The sequence below is a fragment of the Suricata suricatta genome, chromosome 2 (genome assembly GCF_006229205.1).
Source record: "Suricata suricatta isolate VVHF042 chromosome 2, meerkat_22Aug2017_6uvM2_HiC, whole genome shotgun sequence".
Classification (NCBI taxonomy): domain Eukaryota; kingdom Metazoa; phylum Chordata; class Mammalia; order Carnivora; family Herpestidae; genus Suricata; species Suricata suricatta.
The window spans coordinates 78,887,050-78,902,679 of NC_043701.1; the positions used below are offsets into that span (position 1 = coordinate 78,887,050).

Genomic DNA, 15,630 nt, shown 5'->3' on the forward strand with positions numbered 1-15,630 from the left:
AGTGAGTCAGTCTTACAGTACCTTTAGAAAGACACTAGCTTTTTTTTTTTAACCCCTATTTCCTGTTAGGCAAAAAAAAAACCCCCAAAAAACAACCCACTAAATAATTCTGTTATAGTCTGTTATTAACATAGTTTTAGATAATCATGTATTTGCATAATTCTGTCTTTTTTCTTCTGATATTTTCAACTACTACAAGGATTGGGAAATTGCCTAAGCATTTGGTTCTGGGAGAGTCCTCAAAATCTAGATTATCTAAATATGTTCTCTCTGAAGAAGTCTCTTGAGTTATTGAAAGTTACCACACACTTATAGCTCATACACTCCACATTTTCTCCTAAATTTGAGGAAAACTCAGTGTTGACTCACTTCCTACAGGACTCAATGGTCAACTGTGGTGCCACTCGGCTACTCCACTTGCACTGGCTGCTTACCTCTTTCTGATAGCAACAGTGCTACTGTTCCTCTTAAGAACATCCCAAACTTGTGTGTGTGTGTGTGTGTGTGTGTGTGTGTGTGTGTGTGTGTTGAGGAGGAGCACATACATATGTAAGGGTGTGGTTTGTGTGGAGAAAACATTTCTTTTGAGTCAAATGACTATATTCAAAGCTGACTTTCTACAGGAAAAAAATACCAAAACTATAATCTAGGTTGTACTCCTGATGAAAGTTCAGATGCTTGTTTTTTTTTTTAATAGACTGCCTCAAGCCCCATGGTTGATATATGAATGATGTGCTTTTTATACGGCATAATAAGGGTCTAGAATGTGCTTACATTGATTAGATGAAACATTGTAATAACATCAGTGTGGAAGGAGAGTGGAACTAAAATGAAAGACTCCTAGGACTCAGGCTGTAAAGAGCCCAAAGCCAGGGACAGAAGAGGGGGCTGGGACAGAGCTATGCGGAATCCAGGAAAGCAAAGTGTGGGGAGTGGGGTGTGATGACAGTGGTGGGGGAATAGCAGTGGAGGGAAAGGCTATAGGGAGCATAAGATACTGAATACTAAGAAGAATATTAACTGTCTGGGAAACAGCATTGGTGAGGCATGAGCCCTGAGCGATCCAACTATACTACAAGAGTGAACTATTTGAAGTTAAACTGCGTAAATCGAGGCTCATCCTAGAGTAAAAATCAACAGCAGCATGACCAGCCTTTGAGGTCCTTTGCAGCAGAACTAGTCTTATTACGACATTTTGCTTTGCTTATTAAAATTAATTTTATTAAACAGTCCTCTCGGGCATCTTTCATATATGCATTTTCTTTTAAAATTATTTCATGTTACTACAAAAAGCAGCATTAAACACTAGGACAGATGTGTGTATGCATGTGTGTTTTAAAAAACATGGTCTATTCAATCAGTCCAGCCATGATATTAGATGGAAAAAAAAATGTCTTTCCAGGATCCTTATCGTTATTGTGGAGTATGTGTTCTTTGAATTTCTTGCCTTGTTTTTGGGATCACCTTATTATGCAACATCTGCTCTGAATTTCAAATGTGATAAACAGAGTATGAGTGTCGGTGGCAGATGGCTAATGACCAGCAGCGACAGGGCATTCAAGCCTGCCTTGTTTTCTGAGAAGCGATATTTTCATGTTAATTTGCTCTGTGTCCTGCAAAGATGAGACAAATCACCTGCTCATAATTCAGGCAAAGAGGAGACCACCAGGAACAGAGAGGGGTGGTGGTTTGATTCCTTTAGGGGTGAGAGGAGAGCAGGGTCTGGAAGGCTTTCCTCATCTGCAGTTGGAGGGGGGTCCATCAGTCACTTTGCATTATGTCAGATGGAGAAAGATGAATCGGCCCTGGGCATCTCATACTGACACCAGAGCCACTGTTTACTGCAAGCAGATATTATTCATGAAAACAGATATTTCCCAGAGGCACAAAACAGGTGCTATTAAGAGTGTGTGTCAGTCTCTGAAGTCTGGGTTTTGTAAAATAAACCTAATAGTATTATTTTATCTCCTAGTGAAAACAGAGTACAACCAACAGAAATCTGTAAGAATCGTTCAACTGAAGATTAAAATGAAATCTAATTCAAAGAGAAAATGACCCACACAGACACATAAACCTTGAGCTTATGGCCTTCTCAAGCCCTACAGAATTCATTTATCAGAGAAATACATAAATAAAATGTAATTTTTTACCCCAGGATTGAGTCATAGAGCAGGGCCATATGGTCTTGAGCTAAAAGAACCCTATTTTATTTTGGAGAGGCAACTGATCTTTTCTGATTGATCTTTCAGTGCCTTGAATTTATACTTGTGAAATTATATTGCCAATTTCATCAGATACGTTACATACACAGAATGTCCAAAGAATAATACTACGTTCTTAAAGAGTTTACAAGATGTTGAGAAACCAGGTCATATACTAGGAAATATATTATACTATTAATATATTATACTATTACAGGCAAGTCTAAGTACCAAGTTCAGTAAAAGAGGGCATTCCATTTTATATGTATATATAAAAAAATATATATATATATTTTTTTTTTTGAGAGAGAGAGAGAGAGAGAAAAAGAGAGAGGGGGAGAGAGCATGAGCCGGGGAGAGGGGCAGAGGGAGAGAGAAAGAGAATCTTCAGCAGGCTCTATGCTCAGTGCAGAACCCAATGTGGAGCTCAATCCCAAGACCCTGGGATCATGCCCTGAGCTGAAACCGAGAGTTAGACACTCAACCCAGTGAGCCGCTCAGGCGCCCCGAGGGCACTCCACTCTAAAAGCCAGTAGAGCAGATTTTGCCTGGAGAACTCTCCCCAGTATACATCTCGCCATACAGCTCATTCTCTGGGTAGCAGTTACAAGGATTACAGAACAGAAAGGAGATTTTATTTACAGCTGCTTTCTGACCCCCTCTTATAGGGTGGCAGATACAGGCATGAAAGAGGAAAAAAAAACTGGAAGCCCTTTCTTCTCATAAAGTCTTCATCTATGAAAAGTGCTCTATTAGCACAGAGACTCTAAATTTATCAGGAACCGTAAAAAAATAAGACTATCAATTATTGACTTGTAAATTTACAGGAAGTCCAAGAAGACAATATCAAATCTCATATAAAAATAAAGATGGCACTAAATTCCTCCATAATAAAGTAAATCAAAAGATATCATTCTGAAGTAGAAAAGGGAAAACGAAATACAGCAATGATTAAGCCTATAAAGCAAAATGTGAATGTTTGTTGATTCCTGAGTGCAGCAGTCAGCATTCTACTCTAGACAAATGTCATTATCAACACAAATGGATGTGCCTTAGAAAATCAAGAAGAGATGATGAAGACCTCAAGATGAAGTACGCAGACAGTGTATATATACATTTATTTTTTTTTTCTGAATAAGGTGTACTTTAAAATGTTGGAAAGAACCACTAGTGATTTTATTTTATTCTCATTAGCCTCTCAATGGCAATATTTAGTTCAGGCCTATACCCTTCACCTGCCTTGCCGAAGTCTGACATGACCACCACATAGTAATTGCAGGTTTTCCCCAGTGAGGTCACTCAACCACCAACCTTCACAAATACTTAGAGCTTCAGGGGTGCTTTTCTGCCTTTTCTATTTTTTAATAACAACTGGTATTTAAAGGCACTTGAAAAATGATTGGGGTGCCTGGGTGGCTCAATTGGTTAAAGCATCTATCTGACTCTTGATTTTGGCACAGGTCATGATCTCAGTTCGTGAGTTTGAGTCCCATGCTGGGCTCTGTGCTGATAGCACAGGAAGCCTGCTTGGGATTCTGTCTCCCGCTCTCTCTCTCTCTCTCTCTCTGCCCCTCCTCTACTTGCTCACACGCATGCACGCATGCATACACACACTCTCTCTCTCTCTCTCTCTCTCTCAAATATATAAAAATAAACTTTTAAAAAAGAAAAAATATTATGTGATCTATATAAAGCAGGTCAAATAAGCCATTGTGGGTTCTTTTCTAACAAGCATATAGATAAAAATAGCACTAAACAAAAAGACATTAGCTCTATAATATCTAGTCAGAGACCACGGACATTCCAGTTTTAACCAAGTGCTGTTCACCTCCTGCAATTTATGTCCTTAGCAGCCACCAGAATGCCCTGAATGTAAGTGGATAACAGGTAAACTGTGCCACAGAAAACACAGCGGGAGAAGGGAATTGAGGAAAATTCCCTTAGCCTAAATGGACTTATAAAAGGTCTTTTCTTGATTTCCTGTTTTACATCTATTTCACGTTAAGATTTTTTTGCATATGTATAGTTTACAATCTGTCAAGTTCTGACACTTGCAAGCCAATGTCAATACTAATAAATGTGATTTTGAAGAACATTTTAGAAAATATTTTGGTTCCATAATACAAAGAATCAGCGATATATTGTGCTCATTTATAAGTGTTTGTTTTTTACTTGAAAACATTCCCTAAACTATTGAAATAACCACAGAAAATAGGTACCACATGATTCTGGGTGCACTCTGTCTTTTATAGTATAAGGTACTTGAGAGTAGCTTCATGACTAATTCACTTTTGTGTTCCCCAAATACTAGCACAAAACTCTATAAATATTCAATAGATAATTGTAGCAGTATATTCAGAAAAACTCTTATTACAACAAAACATTCTATATAAGAATCCAACTGTGTTCCCAACAGATTGTTCATAATAACAATATTCTCTTGATCTAGTTATCTCATTATTGAGACTTCATATATATAAGCCTAGACAATAATGAAATATTTCTGTTTTCTGGCTGTGCACTTCTAAAATTCATTTAACCAGAACCCTGACTCATCAGAACCTCTTACTTAAGAGATGTTTACCCTGCATACCAACTCTTAAAAACAAGTTGATCACAAAAACAAAAGTACGAGTCTCCACCAAAAATAATTTTCTATCATTTGTATATTTGGCCTAAAACTATGCATTTGATGGTTTTATAATGCTTTTAAGTGATTACTCATGTTTTAAATAATGGCCTTAAAAGATCACACACACTCAAACTATTTTAAAAAACATTCTTATATTTGATAAGGAAGAAAAGTAGATTAGCATAGCATAGTTCAGAAAATTTTCAAAAGCTAAAGATGAGGACAAAAGAGGTCCTTTGACTAGCCTTTAAGTTAGCAAAACTGTTCAATTAACCACTGACATACACATTAACTGCCTGAAATATTTCATAATTTACTATGAAAGCATGGATATATCATTAACCACAAAACAATTCACTTTGTCAAAACCTTCTGGTCACAAGCACTATTTCCCCTCCCCCCCCAGTCCTCCATCTTCCCCCATGAACCTTGGCTCAGATACCACTCCCCAAACCCTCTCTTCTCCTCTCCTTCACTTTGGTGACCACCTTTCTTCCTGTTCCTCATCTTATCGTACTTACCCCTGTAACCCCACCCCTAAGAACTCCCTCTGGGGTGCCTGGGTGGTTCAGTGGATTAAGTGTCTGACTATAGCTCAGGTCATGATCTCACAGTTCATGAATTCGAGCCCCACATTGGACTCATTGCTGTCAACACAGAGCCCGCTTCAAATTCTCTGTCCTCCTCTCTCTGTCTCTAACCCATCTGCGTGCTCTCTCAAAAATAAATAAACATTAAAAAAAAAAAAGAATTCTCCCTAACCCACTTTGTTTCTACTCCTGCCTGATCAAACCAGTTTAGTGCATCACTCTGGCTTATCAACCACTTTAACTACATAATACTTTAGCAAACAATTCCACTTAGTAGCCTATGCAGGTGGTAATGTATGATGTGTGTGTGTGTGTGTGTGTGTGTGTATGGTTACCTTGTTATGTTGCTTTAAAAAAATGACTCCCCCTTCAAAATTATTTTGAACTTAAAACTAACTGCATCTGAAGCAGCCAATGATTACTTTGACAGTATATATTTAAGATGCTGGAAGTCATCTGAAAATAGGTAAAGACTCTGTTTAGTGAAGTTACCTAGTTCACATAAACAGAAGGGACTTTCATGAAGACCTGCACATGATGTGCATAGATCTAAAAGATCGACTGGGAAGTTCCATTAGGCATAACAGAAGTATGACCCACAAAACTTCCTAAGTAGGTTTTTCCATTAGACTTAAAGGAAGAAAAGACCTTTGGTCATTACAGGACATGTAGCTTGCTGACGTCTAAGGAGTCTTAAATCATTCCTGAATCACAAGGGGTTAGAATAGTACTTGGCACTTACGCTTCCTATAAATGTCTTATAAATGAGAGAAAAAATGGAGAAAGAAGAGCCTAAAAGCCAGTATTTCAGATTTACATAGTATAATTTACATCCTGGAGTCAGTATACAATTATAATATGCAGTGTGCTCATGTGTGAAGTTTCAAATTACATTCCTCTGAGTCTGTGAATCATCAGAAAAAGACTGAGCTATATTTACAACATTACACCTTCTAAGGTTAGGGCCAGATAATGTATATCTAAATATTTTTCAATAGTTTTAATATGTATTAAAACTAAAACAGTTTTTTCGCAAAATCCTAAAAATAATGAATTAGAACACATCTCATTATATAAACATCTTAGTTGATATATTTAACTATATATTGAGTTCCAAAAGCTCTAACTCTGGCAATTTTTTAAAGTAAGCTTTATGGCCAACATGGGCTTTGAACTCACTACCCCGAGATAAAGAGTCACATTCTCTAGTGACTGAGCCAGCCAGGCGCCCTCCTGGCAATTTTCATATGGAAGGAATGTGACTGCTTAATGGGCTATAATAGTGTGACTATTTAGTCAAGCAGAAAGATGATTCTTGGTACCTTTATGGTTTCAGTGGGCACTCCAGGCTCCGGGACTTTATCCAAATAAGTGGTCAGGTCTTGATCAACATGTTCAAACACTAATGTTAGTTTGGTTTCTCTGTCTGTTCGTGACACTGTGCATACATCAAACAACCTAAAGAAAAAAGAAAGATATTAAGTAGGTAGCAATAAGCAAAAAAGGTAACTTATATGTCTTATATATATCCGGCAATTCAATTGCACAGTAGGTTTAAAAAAAAGGGGGGGCCCCCAGTGCTGATCATTCCTTGTGATAATATGTAAGGATGCCTCCTTTATTTGCAATATGAAATTTAGGAGAGAAACGCTTCATTAAGTGATGACAAAATCCACAGCAGCGAAGAGAAAACAACATTGCTAGAGCATAAGAATGTCTGCCTGGAGAGTTTCCTTAGTTAAGACCTTATGTAGAACTTGCCAATAGAGATAGTTTAAAAAACTGTGGCCTTGGAAAAATATGGTTCTTCTTAGCTCACAGTTCAAGAGCTATTAAAGAGACAGATTAAGTATTCTTTGGAGGTGCTGGATTCAGCAATGAAGATTTTCCTAGTATTTAAGGTGTTACAATCATGCCTGTGAAAATAAGGATGATGAAATATGGAGAAATTCAGTTTATTTCCAAGAGAGCCTTCTCATCCTGGGGAATCAAATCATTTCCCTGGAAAAAGCATACATCCTTGGTTTAAAAATTTCAAATACCATGCTCAAAACTGAAATTTTAACTTTTTTTTTTTTTTTTGGAGAGAGGTGGTATTTGAAACTACATTAGTAAGCTACACCACCCTTAAATGGTACAGACGAACAAACATTATAATTACGTCTGGATGGGCAAATCTAGTATCATCCATAAAATTCTACAACTAATTTAAGTTTCAAAAGCAAAGCCATCAGTAGTCAAAGCATTTTCAAGCCCAAGGACAAATTTTTCTTTACTTTGAACCACACATAGCACACTATCTGACATAGGAGATGCTCACTTCATGCTTGAATAATTAAACAAACCACCTGTAAACAAGCTATAAATTTGACAAGAATGTAATACAAACACTAAGGCTAATAAAAGACTATGTATAGTCTTCTCTTTCACTTTTAAAAACGGAATAAACACTCCCTTCAAAGAAACTAACTATAAATATGCGTATAACCCATTACTAACTGTGGGGTTGACTCTCAATCACCTACTTTGTATCTTACCTCTTGACTGTTTAATGCAGAGCTGATTCACCAGGCTACCACGCATTTCTGGGCTAAACCGGGTCCTTCACAACATTTGGTACTTCTCTGGGAATCTAAACTAAACTTTAAAATAAACTAAAGAATACTGGTGGAATGAACGTCCCCACCACCGACCACATATACTTCACAGCCAAATCCACACTACTTCTTAATTATGGGCAATTTGGGATGAGTTCTACGACTCCATTAAAATCAGTTAAGATCACCTGAATTTCTTCTCGCATTTATCTACTTTTAAATATTCTGATTTCTAAGTTTTAATCACCTACTTCTACACTTGATTTTTTAATTTTCTTGAAATTCCAAAGTCTTCCTAAAGTAACTCCTGTGACTTATTTTAAAAAAATTATTCTGATAAAGTAAAAACCCCTAATAAATTTATTAAAGAGAAGGCCATTAATTATATGAATGCCATACTATGACAAATATACTTGCTATCATGCAAGAATTCAACACCTGGGAAGTTTATCAAAATAACCTTTCCAACGAGGCAACTACCGTTTAGTCATAGGTTCCTTTGAACAATCTTCTATTAATCCCACATACTTTGCCACCTTCACTTTTCCCTCCTTTTGAAGAAGAAAAAGAAGCTTCTTTCTATATGTTTCCTCTACTTTTTCTTTTTTAAAAAATATTTGAAAGAGAGAGAGCACGAGTGCACGACCGGGGGAGGGCTGAGAGAGAGAGAGAGAGAGAGAGAGAGAGAGAGAGAGAGAGAGAGAATCTCAAGCATGCTCAGCACTATCAACAAAGAGCCCAACACAGGCCTCAATCTCATGAACCACAGATCATGACTGAGTTGAGATCAAAAGTCAGACGCTCAACCGACTGAGACAGCCAGGCACCTCTGCTTCTATTTTTGTAATACAATAAAACCACAATGATGTACTAAATTCAAATACAAATATGGGAACTCCACCATGACAGCTGTGCTTCTTAAGCATTACTTTAAAAATATTTTCCACTATAATTAATACATTTCCTTCATGAAAAAAAACACATTGTTTATCACGCTCTCAGGTCAACATTGATTTTAGTAACTCCAGTTCTTACTGCGCTTATAGTCTGTAAATGACAGGGACACACTGGAGAATAATGAACCAAAAGGTCACCTGCTTCCAAACCGTTGTTAGTTACCAAACAACTGCAGCAGTATGTGATGTTGCTTCACTTTACTGAAACCATGTTTTCAAACACTCTTTGTATGACACAATTCGAGAATAACATCTAACCCACCCGAGTTACTTTCCTCATCGTTATATCACTCTCTCCAAGATATAAAGACTCACTGATGGCACCTGCAGTGACTGGACTCCACACGTGAGAGACAGACAGAGGGGAGATCATGGAAGTCACTGCCAACTGTTGTAAATCATAAGCCAGAGAGAAAAGGCACTAATTTTAATTGGCAATTGCTGAGATGTGGAATTTTAAAGAGACAAGTGTGACCCTGCATAGCATTTAACATTCCTGTATAAATTTTAATGTATCTATTTATTCTTCTAGACTATGTAAAAAATGGTGTAAGGTAAGGTGGCTTGTGCAGGTTCAAGGAGGGAATTCTTTTTTTTCTTAAGATGCTATTATTTTTTGGGTGGGGGCACTTTCTGAAATCAATTTTTAGAACTTTATAAGTGGAAGTCACATTTTTCATTTTATACTAACATTTCTTCCCTAGAGATACAATTTATTTTTTAACTTTTTTTTTTTTTGGTAGAGAGAGGGTGGGGTAGAGGGGCAGAGGGAGAGAGAGAATCCCAAGCAGGCTCCACAATCAGCATGGAGCCCAATGTGAGGCTTGATCCCACAACCCTGGGATCAATACCTGACAATTAAGACACTCAAAGGCACTTGGTGGCTCAGTCAGTTGTATCTGACTCTTGACTTCAGCTCAGGTCTCAATCTCATGGTTCGTGGGTTCAAGCATCACATCAGGCTCTGTGCTTATAGTGTGGAGCCTGCTTGAGATCTTCTCTCTCCTCTCTTTGCACCGCTCTCTCTCAAAATAAATAAACTTAAAAAAAAAAAAAAAGAAAATGAAAAGAGTCAGATGCTTATTCAACCACCTGAGCCACCTAGGCACCCCTTCCCTAGAGATACAATTCAGACATTCATATCTTCAAAGCAAAAAATCATCATAACAGAAGATTAGCACAGCGATGTTAACATCCTACTGATAAAGGTTACACATGCATACTTTTTATTGGTCTCCAAACCATGAGGAATTTCTTTAACCAAGGTTCTCTAAGCTTTTATTATTTGTATGCAAGAGACAACCAGTTTATCAATTTTAAGGGAGTGGTGATGATCAGGGTAAATGATACCCTTCCTGTGAATAAATACATGCCAGTTATTACAGAGAAAATTTAGGTCTCTTTCATGCCCCCAATACAACTATCTATAATTACCTAGAGAATCAAATTAAAATGAATTATTCAGAAGACAGCCCATATAATGGGTATCATCTAGATGATTTTAGCCTAAATTTATTCTTTGCTCCTCAGTACAGTGACTCCAGATACATATTCCACAGATGCAATGATTTCTTTTCCTGGATCAGTGCAAAAATAGAATAATTTGTACTTCCAGAAGTAGCTTTTTCTGTTTATCCATGAAGAAAGCTTCCTTTTATTTGCCTTTGTCTTGTTTTGAATATATAATTCACAGGCTTACAAAATTTTCTAATGGCTACATTTCAGCTTGTATTTCATCAGGTAACATTTGAGAGGATATTTTTATTTTATGGATTAACTATTCTAAATTAATTGTTGGCCAAGTCAACAGCAGTGGATAGTTTTCTTACAGAGAGTGATTCTAAGCACAATGAGTAGACTGATGCCTGCTGGATCTAATCAATAGGTTACACCTCCTATCTTTTTCCCTGTATTTGAGAACCACATACTACTTTATTGTCCATGGCCTGAGGCAACAGACCACAAAGAATTACTAGAAAGAAAAGAAATATATCATCAGATTGGTCCTTTCTTCCCACCAAAAGGCCAAAACATTTCAGTGGCTAAGTTTTCAAGTTTTCTTAACTAGAATGAAATGTGGGTTTTAGAAAACTGACTGATTCAGATGAAGGGATTAAGCAACAAGTAACATAGTATTTTCAAAAAGTATAACAATTTTATAAAGATTATGTATCAATTAATGTTTCATAGGCTCAAACTCAGGAAATAAAATACTGGTCAGTCCATTATCTATATATTCTATATTTTGGCCAAGAGGTCTTCTGAGCTTTCACCAGAATCTTCCACAGTTACCTCAGGTACAGAATCTTCTTGCTTTTTGGGAATTGTATATGCCACTATAATTCCTTCAGGTAAGTCAAGAACTGGACCTGAAGAATTTCCTCTTTTGAAACTTCAGATACCGACTCAAGACCTCACTCAGGGTCTTCATGTATTATCTCTCCCTCTTCTTGAACAACCTCCTGTCTTGTCTTTTAAAAATATATTTTACTTATTTATTTATTTGAGAGAGAGGAAGAGAGAGAACGCATGCACACGCAAGTGAGCAAGGGGCAGGTGGGCAGGGGTGGGGGTGGGGTGGGGAGAGAATCCCACTAGGCACAGAGCAAGAGGGAGAGAGAATGCAGAGCCTGGATCAGGGTTCCAGCTCACCTGAAGTGGGGCTTGAGCTCACAAACCTTGAGATCATGACCTGAGGCAAAGCTGGATGCTTAACCAACTGAGCCACCCAGGCACCTGGCTTCTAGCAGTTTCTGTCAACATACTGAGGATGTGGATTCACGGACATAGTAGGGAAGAAAAAAAAATCCTGCAATGCATTTTATCCAACGCAAAAAGTACCAAAGTTTAATAAAAACTTTAACTCCTTTTGTACCAAGATCCTAGCAACCTCCCCCATAGTGGTAGAAGACTGGCTGCACAAACACCTTCTCGTTTCAAAAACTTTTCTCCAATATTTGCAACAACAGTAAGTGGTGGAACACATGCCGAACAAGCAGATTCTCCAGGAATGAGGAGTTGTCCATGCCCTGAAACAGCACTTTCACTGGCCCCAGACTCCATCCAGGTTTGCCCAGGTTCGTAACAGGCTGTGTCGACTGTCATCTGAGCTTCAAAGCTGTGCACACAGCTAAAAACTAGGTCCATTGGTTTGTTCTCTTCTAATCCACCATTACTTATTCTATCCATAAAATGTTTTTCTGCTGTGGCTATCTTGTGGTTGTATACTTCAAAAAGAACATCAGGATTAATGTTCCTCAAAGTATGTTCTGCTGCTTGAACTTTTCTGAATCCTGCTTGATGAGGCTGGAAGAAAGGTCTATTCATACTGGCCTGTTCAAGAGTAGCCACTTAGCTACGCCGCACACCTTGTCAGCATTTCTGCAGTCACATGACCTACTCCGCCACCACCTACGACTGCTACAGCAAAGGCACAGATTTCCTCGCAGTCCCTTTCAATTCCCACACGTTCCGATGCTATCTGATGGTGGCCGCAGGGGTTGGAGTCCACCACCTCTGGGCCCAGCTTCTGGAGGAGAAGGCCAATAACCTCTCACCACAGCTCCCTAACCTGCTGCAGTGCTCCATGGACTTGGCCTTGGCTGGGACAGAGGAGACGGCTTGGCTCCGGCAGGTGTCCGCCACTCCACAGGCCTCCCTCAGTGCTGAGACGGGCCATGGGCATCAGTGTCTTTCCAGTCAGTTAGGGTGCTAATATAACTTCATTTGGAAAATGCAGCCTATTACTTTCTCCTTAGAAATTCACAAGCGACATCAAGGGAAATAGTGGTCCTGGGAGGACCTATAAGAGGATACCGGCCTTTTTTGGCTCCAATGCTGGCAGCCACCATCCTACTAAGCCAGGATCCCAAAGAAGACATTTTTGGGAAATACTGCTCTACACTAAAATACAAAATTCTGACTTGTTTAGTGAACATTATCACCGTAAAAATAATAGGTTATAGGGGCACCTGGGTGGCTCAGTCAGTTAAGCATCTGGCTTCGGCTCAGGTCATGATCTCACAGTTCGTGGGTTCGAGCCCCGCGTCAGGCTCTGTGCTGACAGCTAGCTCAGAGCCTGAGGCCGGTCTTCAGATCCTGTGTTTCCCTCTCTCTGACCCTCCCCTGCTCATGCTGTATCTCTCTCTCTCTCTCTCTCAAAAATAAATAAAACATTAAAAAAAATAATAGGTTCTATTAGTCATAATGTATAGGGAAATGCATTCTGAAGCAATAATTATAAACACAGGTATAACCAATTTTCAAAAGTTTGGGTTATGCCACTTCACTTTTACAAAAGTCCTACATTAGTATGCCTGTTTTCACTAACCAAAGAAATCGGAAGAAGATTTTCGCTTTTTTGAAAATTTTTGTTTATTTATTTTGAGAGGGACAGAGTGCGGGAGAGAGGCAGAGAGAAAGGGAGAATCCCAAGCAGCACTGTCAGCACAGAGTCTGATGTGGGGCTTGAACTCGTGAAACTGAGATCATGACCTGAGCTGAAATCAAGAGTCAGATGCTTACCCAACTGAGCCACCCAGATGCCCTGAGGATTTTCACTTTTGGGAAAAAAGGAGAAAAGTGAAAACAGCACTCAATATTTGTTTTGTAGTGAGCCTTTACAGAAGCAGCACGCACCCCAAATAGTGAGAGGGTACCCCCAACCTCTGTCCTCACTACCATACTCAGCCTCTAGGCATCAAGCCACCTTAGTTTTGAATTGTGAGAGCCTCTGTGCTTCATCTCGATTTATTCTGTGTACCCATGAGCAAGATGTGTCCTAGGATATCAGAAAAGCCGAGGAGAGGTTATGTTATAGGTCTGGGAGCACTCAAAAAATTTCCATATAAATTAATGGTAATTGCTTCTTCACTTTACACCACTTCAGCCTACAAAAGGTTTCATAGGAACAGTCTACTTTCAAATAGCAGGAAAAGCCTGTATTCATCTCAGGAATTTCAGAACATAATATTTATGATGCTTTTTTGTCTACAATGACTCCCTCTGGAATTACCCCAAATCAAATAAATAACAGTCACTGTGGTGGGCAATAAAGAGAACATAGATGTTTAATATAACAAATAAGTCTCACATAAAGCAACTGAGCTAAACAAGAACTGAAATCCCTGGTATTTGGCAGGAGGTTAACAATCTGTAATATATTTATATAAATCAATGAGGAATGTGGCCAGGCTGCCTATAACCCCTAAACTTGCAAAACAAAAGAGCCAGACAGGTCTGAACATTTGAACATAAACACTGGAAAATAACTTCAACTGCATGATTTCTTGTGTTGACCAACATCTTGAGACTTTCTAAAACTTTTTATTTTTATTTTTGCTATTCAGTAAACTGACAAAAATACCATTTCAACGACTGCATGACTGAAGTTCCATACGAGAAATATATTCACACTGTGCTGAATATGAACAAAATATTGCAGACGACTTTTAGAGGAAATGAAAACTACCATTCAATACGTGTCCATTAGAGCTGTGCTTAATGTGATCCAAGGGAATGTTCAAAAGGTAGAAGTGAAAAGTGGTTCTCGGCATTTACTGAGTCTATGAAATCCAGTTTAACTATGCAAAAGGCAATCCAAAAGAGGCAGATAGGTCATTACCATCTCACAGTTAAGTCGGCCAAGCCCCTAACTATCCTGTAAAGTAAGTTCTCCCCTGTCTCTACTGTCCTGACCTCTCAGCTGCAGGGCAGAGAGCGAGCACTGTGGTCCCAGCACAGCTCTCAGCCCTCCAGCTGTCCTAGTGATGTAATTATCTCATAACAAAATATCTCCGTGAATTAACTCTGCATCCTACCCATTGTAATTCTTAATGACTGCTTCCTGTTCATGTTTTCCATTTAACTTGCTATTCTGGATCTATTACATAGGCAAGTTGCCTTCATCTAATGGATGGGATTACATCCAATAGGCTTGGGATTTCCAAAGATTACAATTTACCAAGGTCTCCCAAACAACATGCTTTGTAAACACAAGCCCTGCCTTTCTGTTGTGGTTATAATAAAAGGGAAATCTGCATTATTTGCTGTGATTAAACTTTGACCGATCATAGGAAGTTCTAGGAGGACTTTTTTTCCTGTCGCTTTTTTTTTCATACTCTTGAATGTTTGGACATCAAATAGTTCAAGAGCTGAGAGACGTCTGGCACAGCTGCCTAAGGGCCCTAAACAAAATTTTTCTGAACGACAGCCAGTCTTTGGAATTAAGAAGTATTATTCTTTTTTATCTCTCTTACACTATAGTCCACGAAGCACATTCTGTGCCTATAGCTTCTTGCATGGACTCAATTTATGTTCAGCATCCCACTTGCCCTACGTTACTAGATCCTTGCCAGGGTGTTCTCCTTTTGCTGGTTAAATATGGACTGTCTGTGCACTTGTTCTAACCCAACACTGAATGGTATAACTCCAGAGGTATTTGCCACCAATAATAATCAGCATGTGCCAGAAGGAACTTGCCATTTCAGCAGCATCCATAAACATTTATGAGTACCTACCATGTGCAGGTGTGGTACTCAGTTTTAGGGCTTCCAATAGATCTAAGATGGGTACTGTCTGTAAGAGCTTTACTATCTAGCCAGGGGAGAGAAGACGGACACATAAAACCGTAAGTAATGACACATGGCTGTGTAT

General features: G+C 38.6%; 1 protein-coding gene and 1 pseudogene across 3 annotated transcripts in view; both read right to left on the bottom strand.

Moving 5' to 3' along the window:
- The window catches only part of CDK6 (cyclin dependent kinase 6), a 243,150-nt gene that overhangs the window by 172,524 nt on the left and 54,996 nt on the right, over nt 1-15,630 (bottom strand). For all 3 annotated transcript variants that reach the window (XM_029929062.1, XM_029929053.1, XM_029929070.1), the window contains exon 3: nt 6,746-6,881. In XM_029929062.1, coding sequence (XP_029784922.1) covers nt 6,746-6,881 — 136 coding nt within the window. The remainder of the gene's footprint in view (nt 1-6,745; nt 6,882-15,630) is intronic.
- Nucleotides 11,206-12,505, bottom strand: LOC115282869 (annotated as a pseudogene).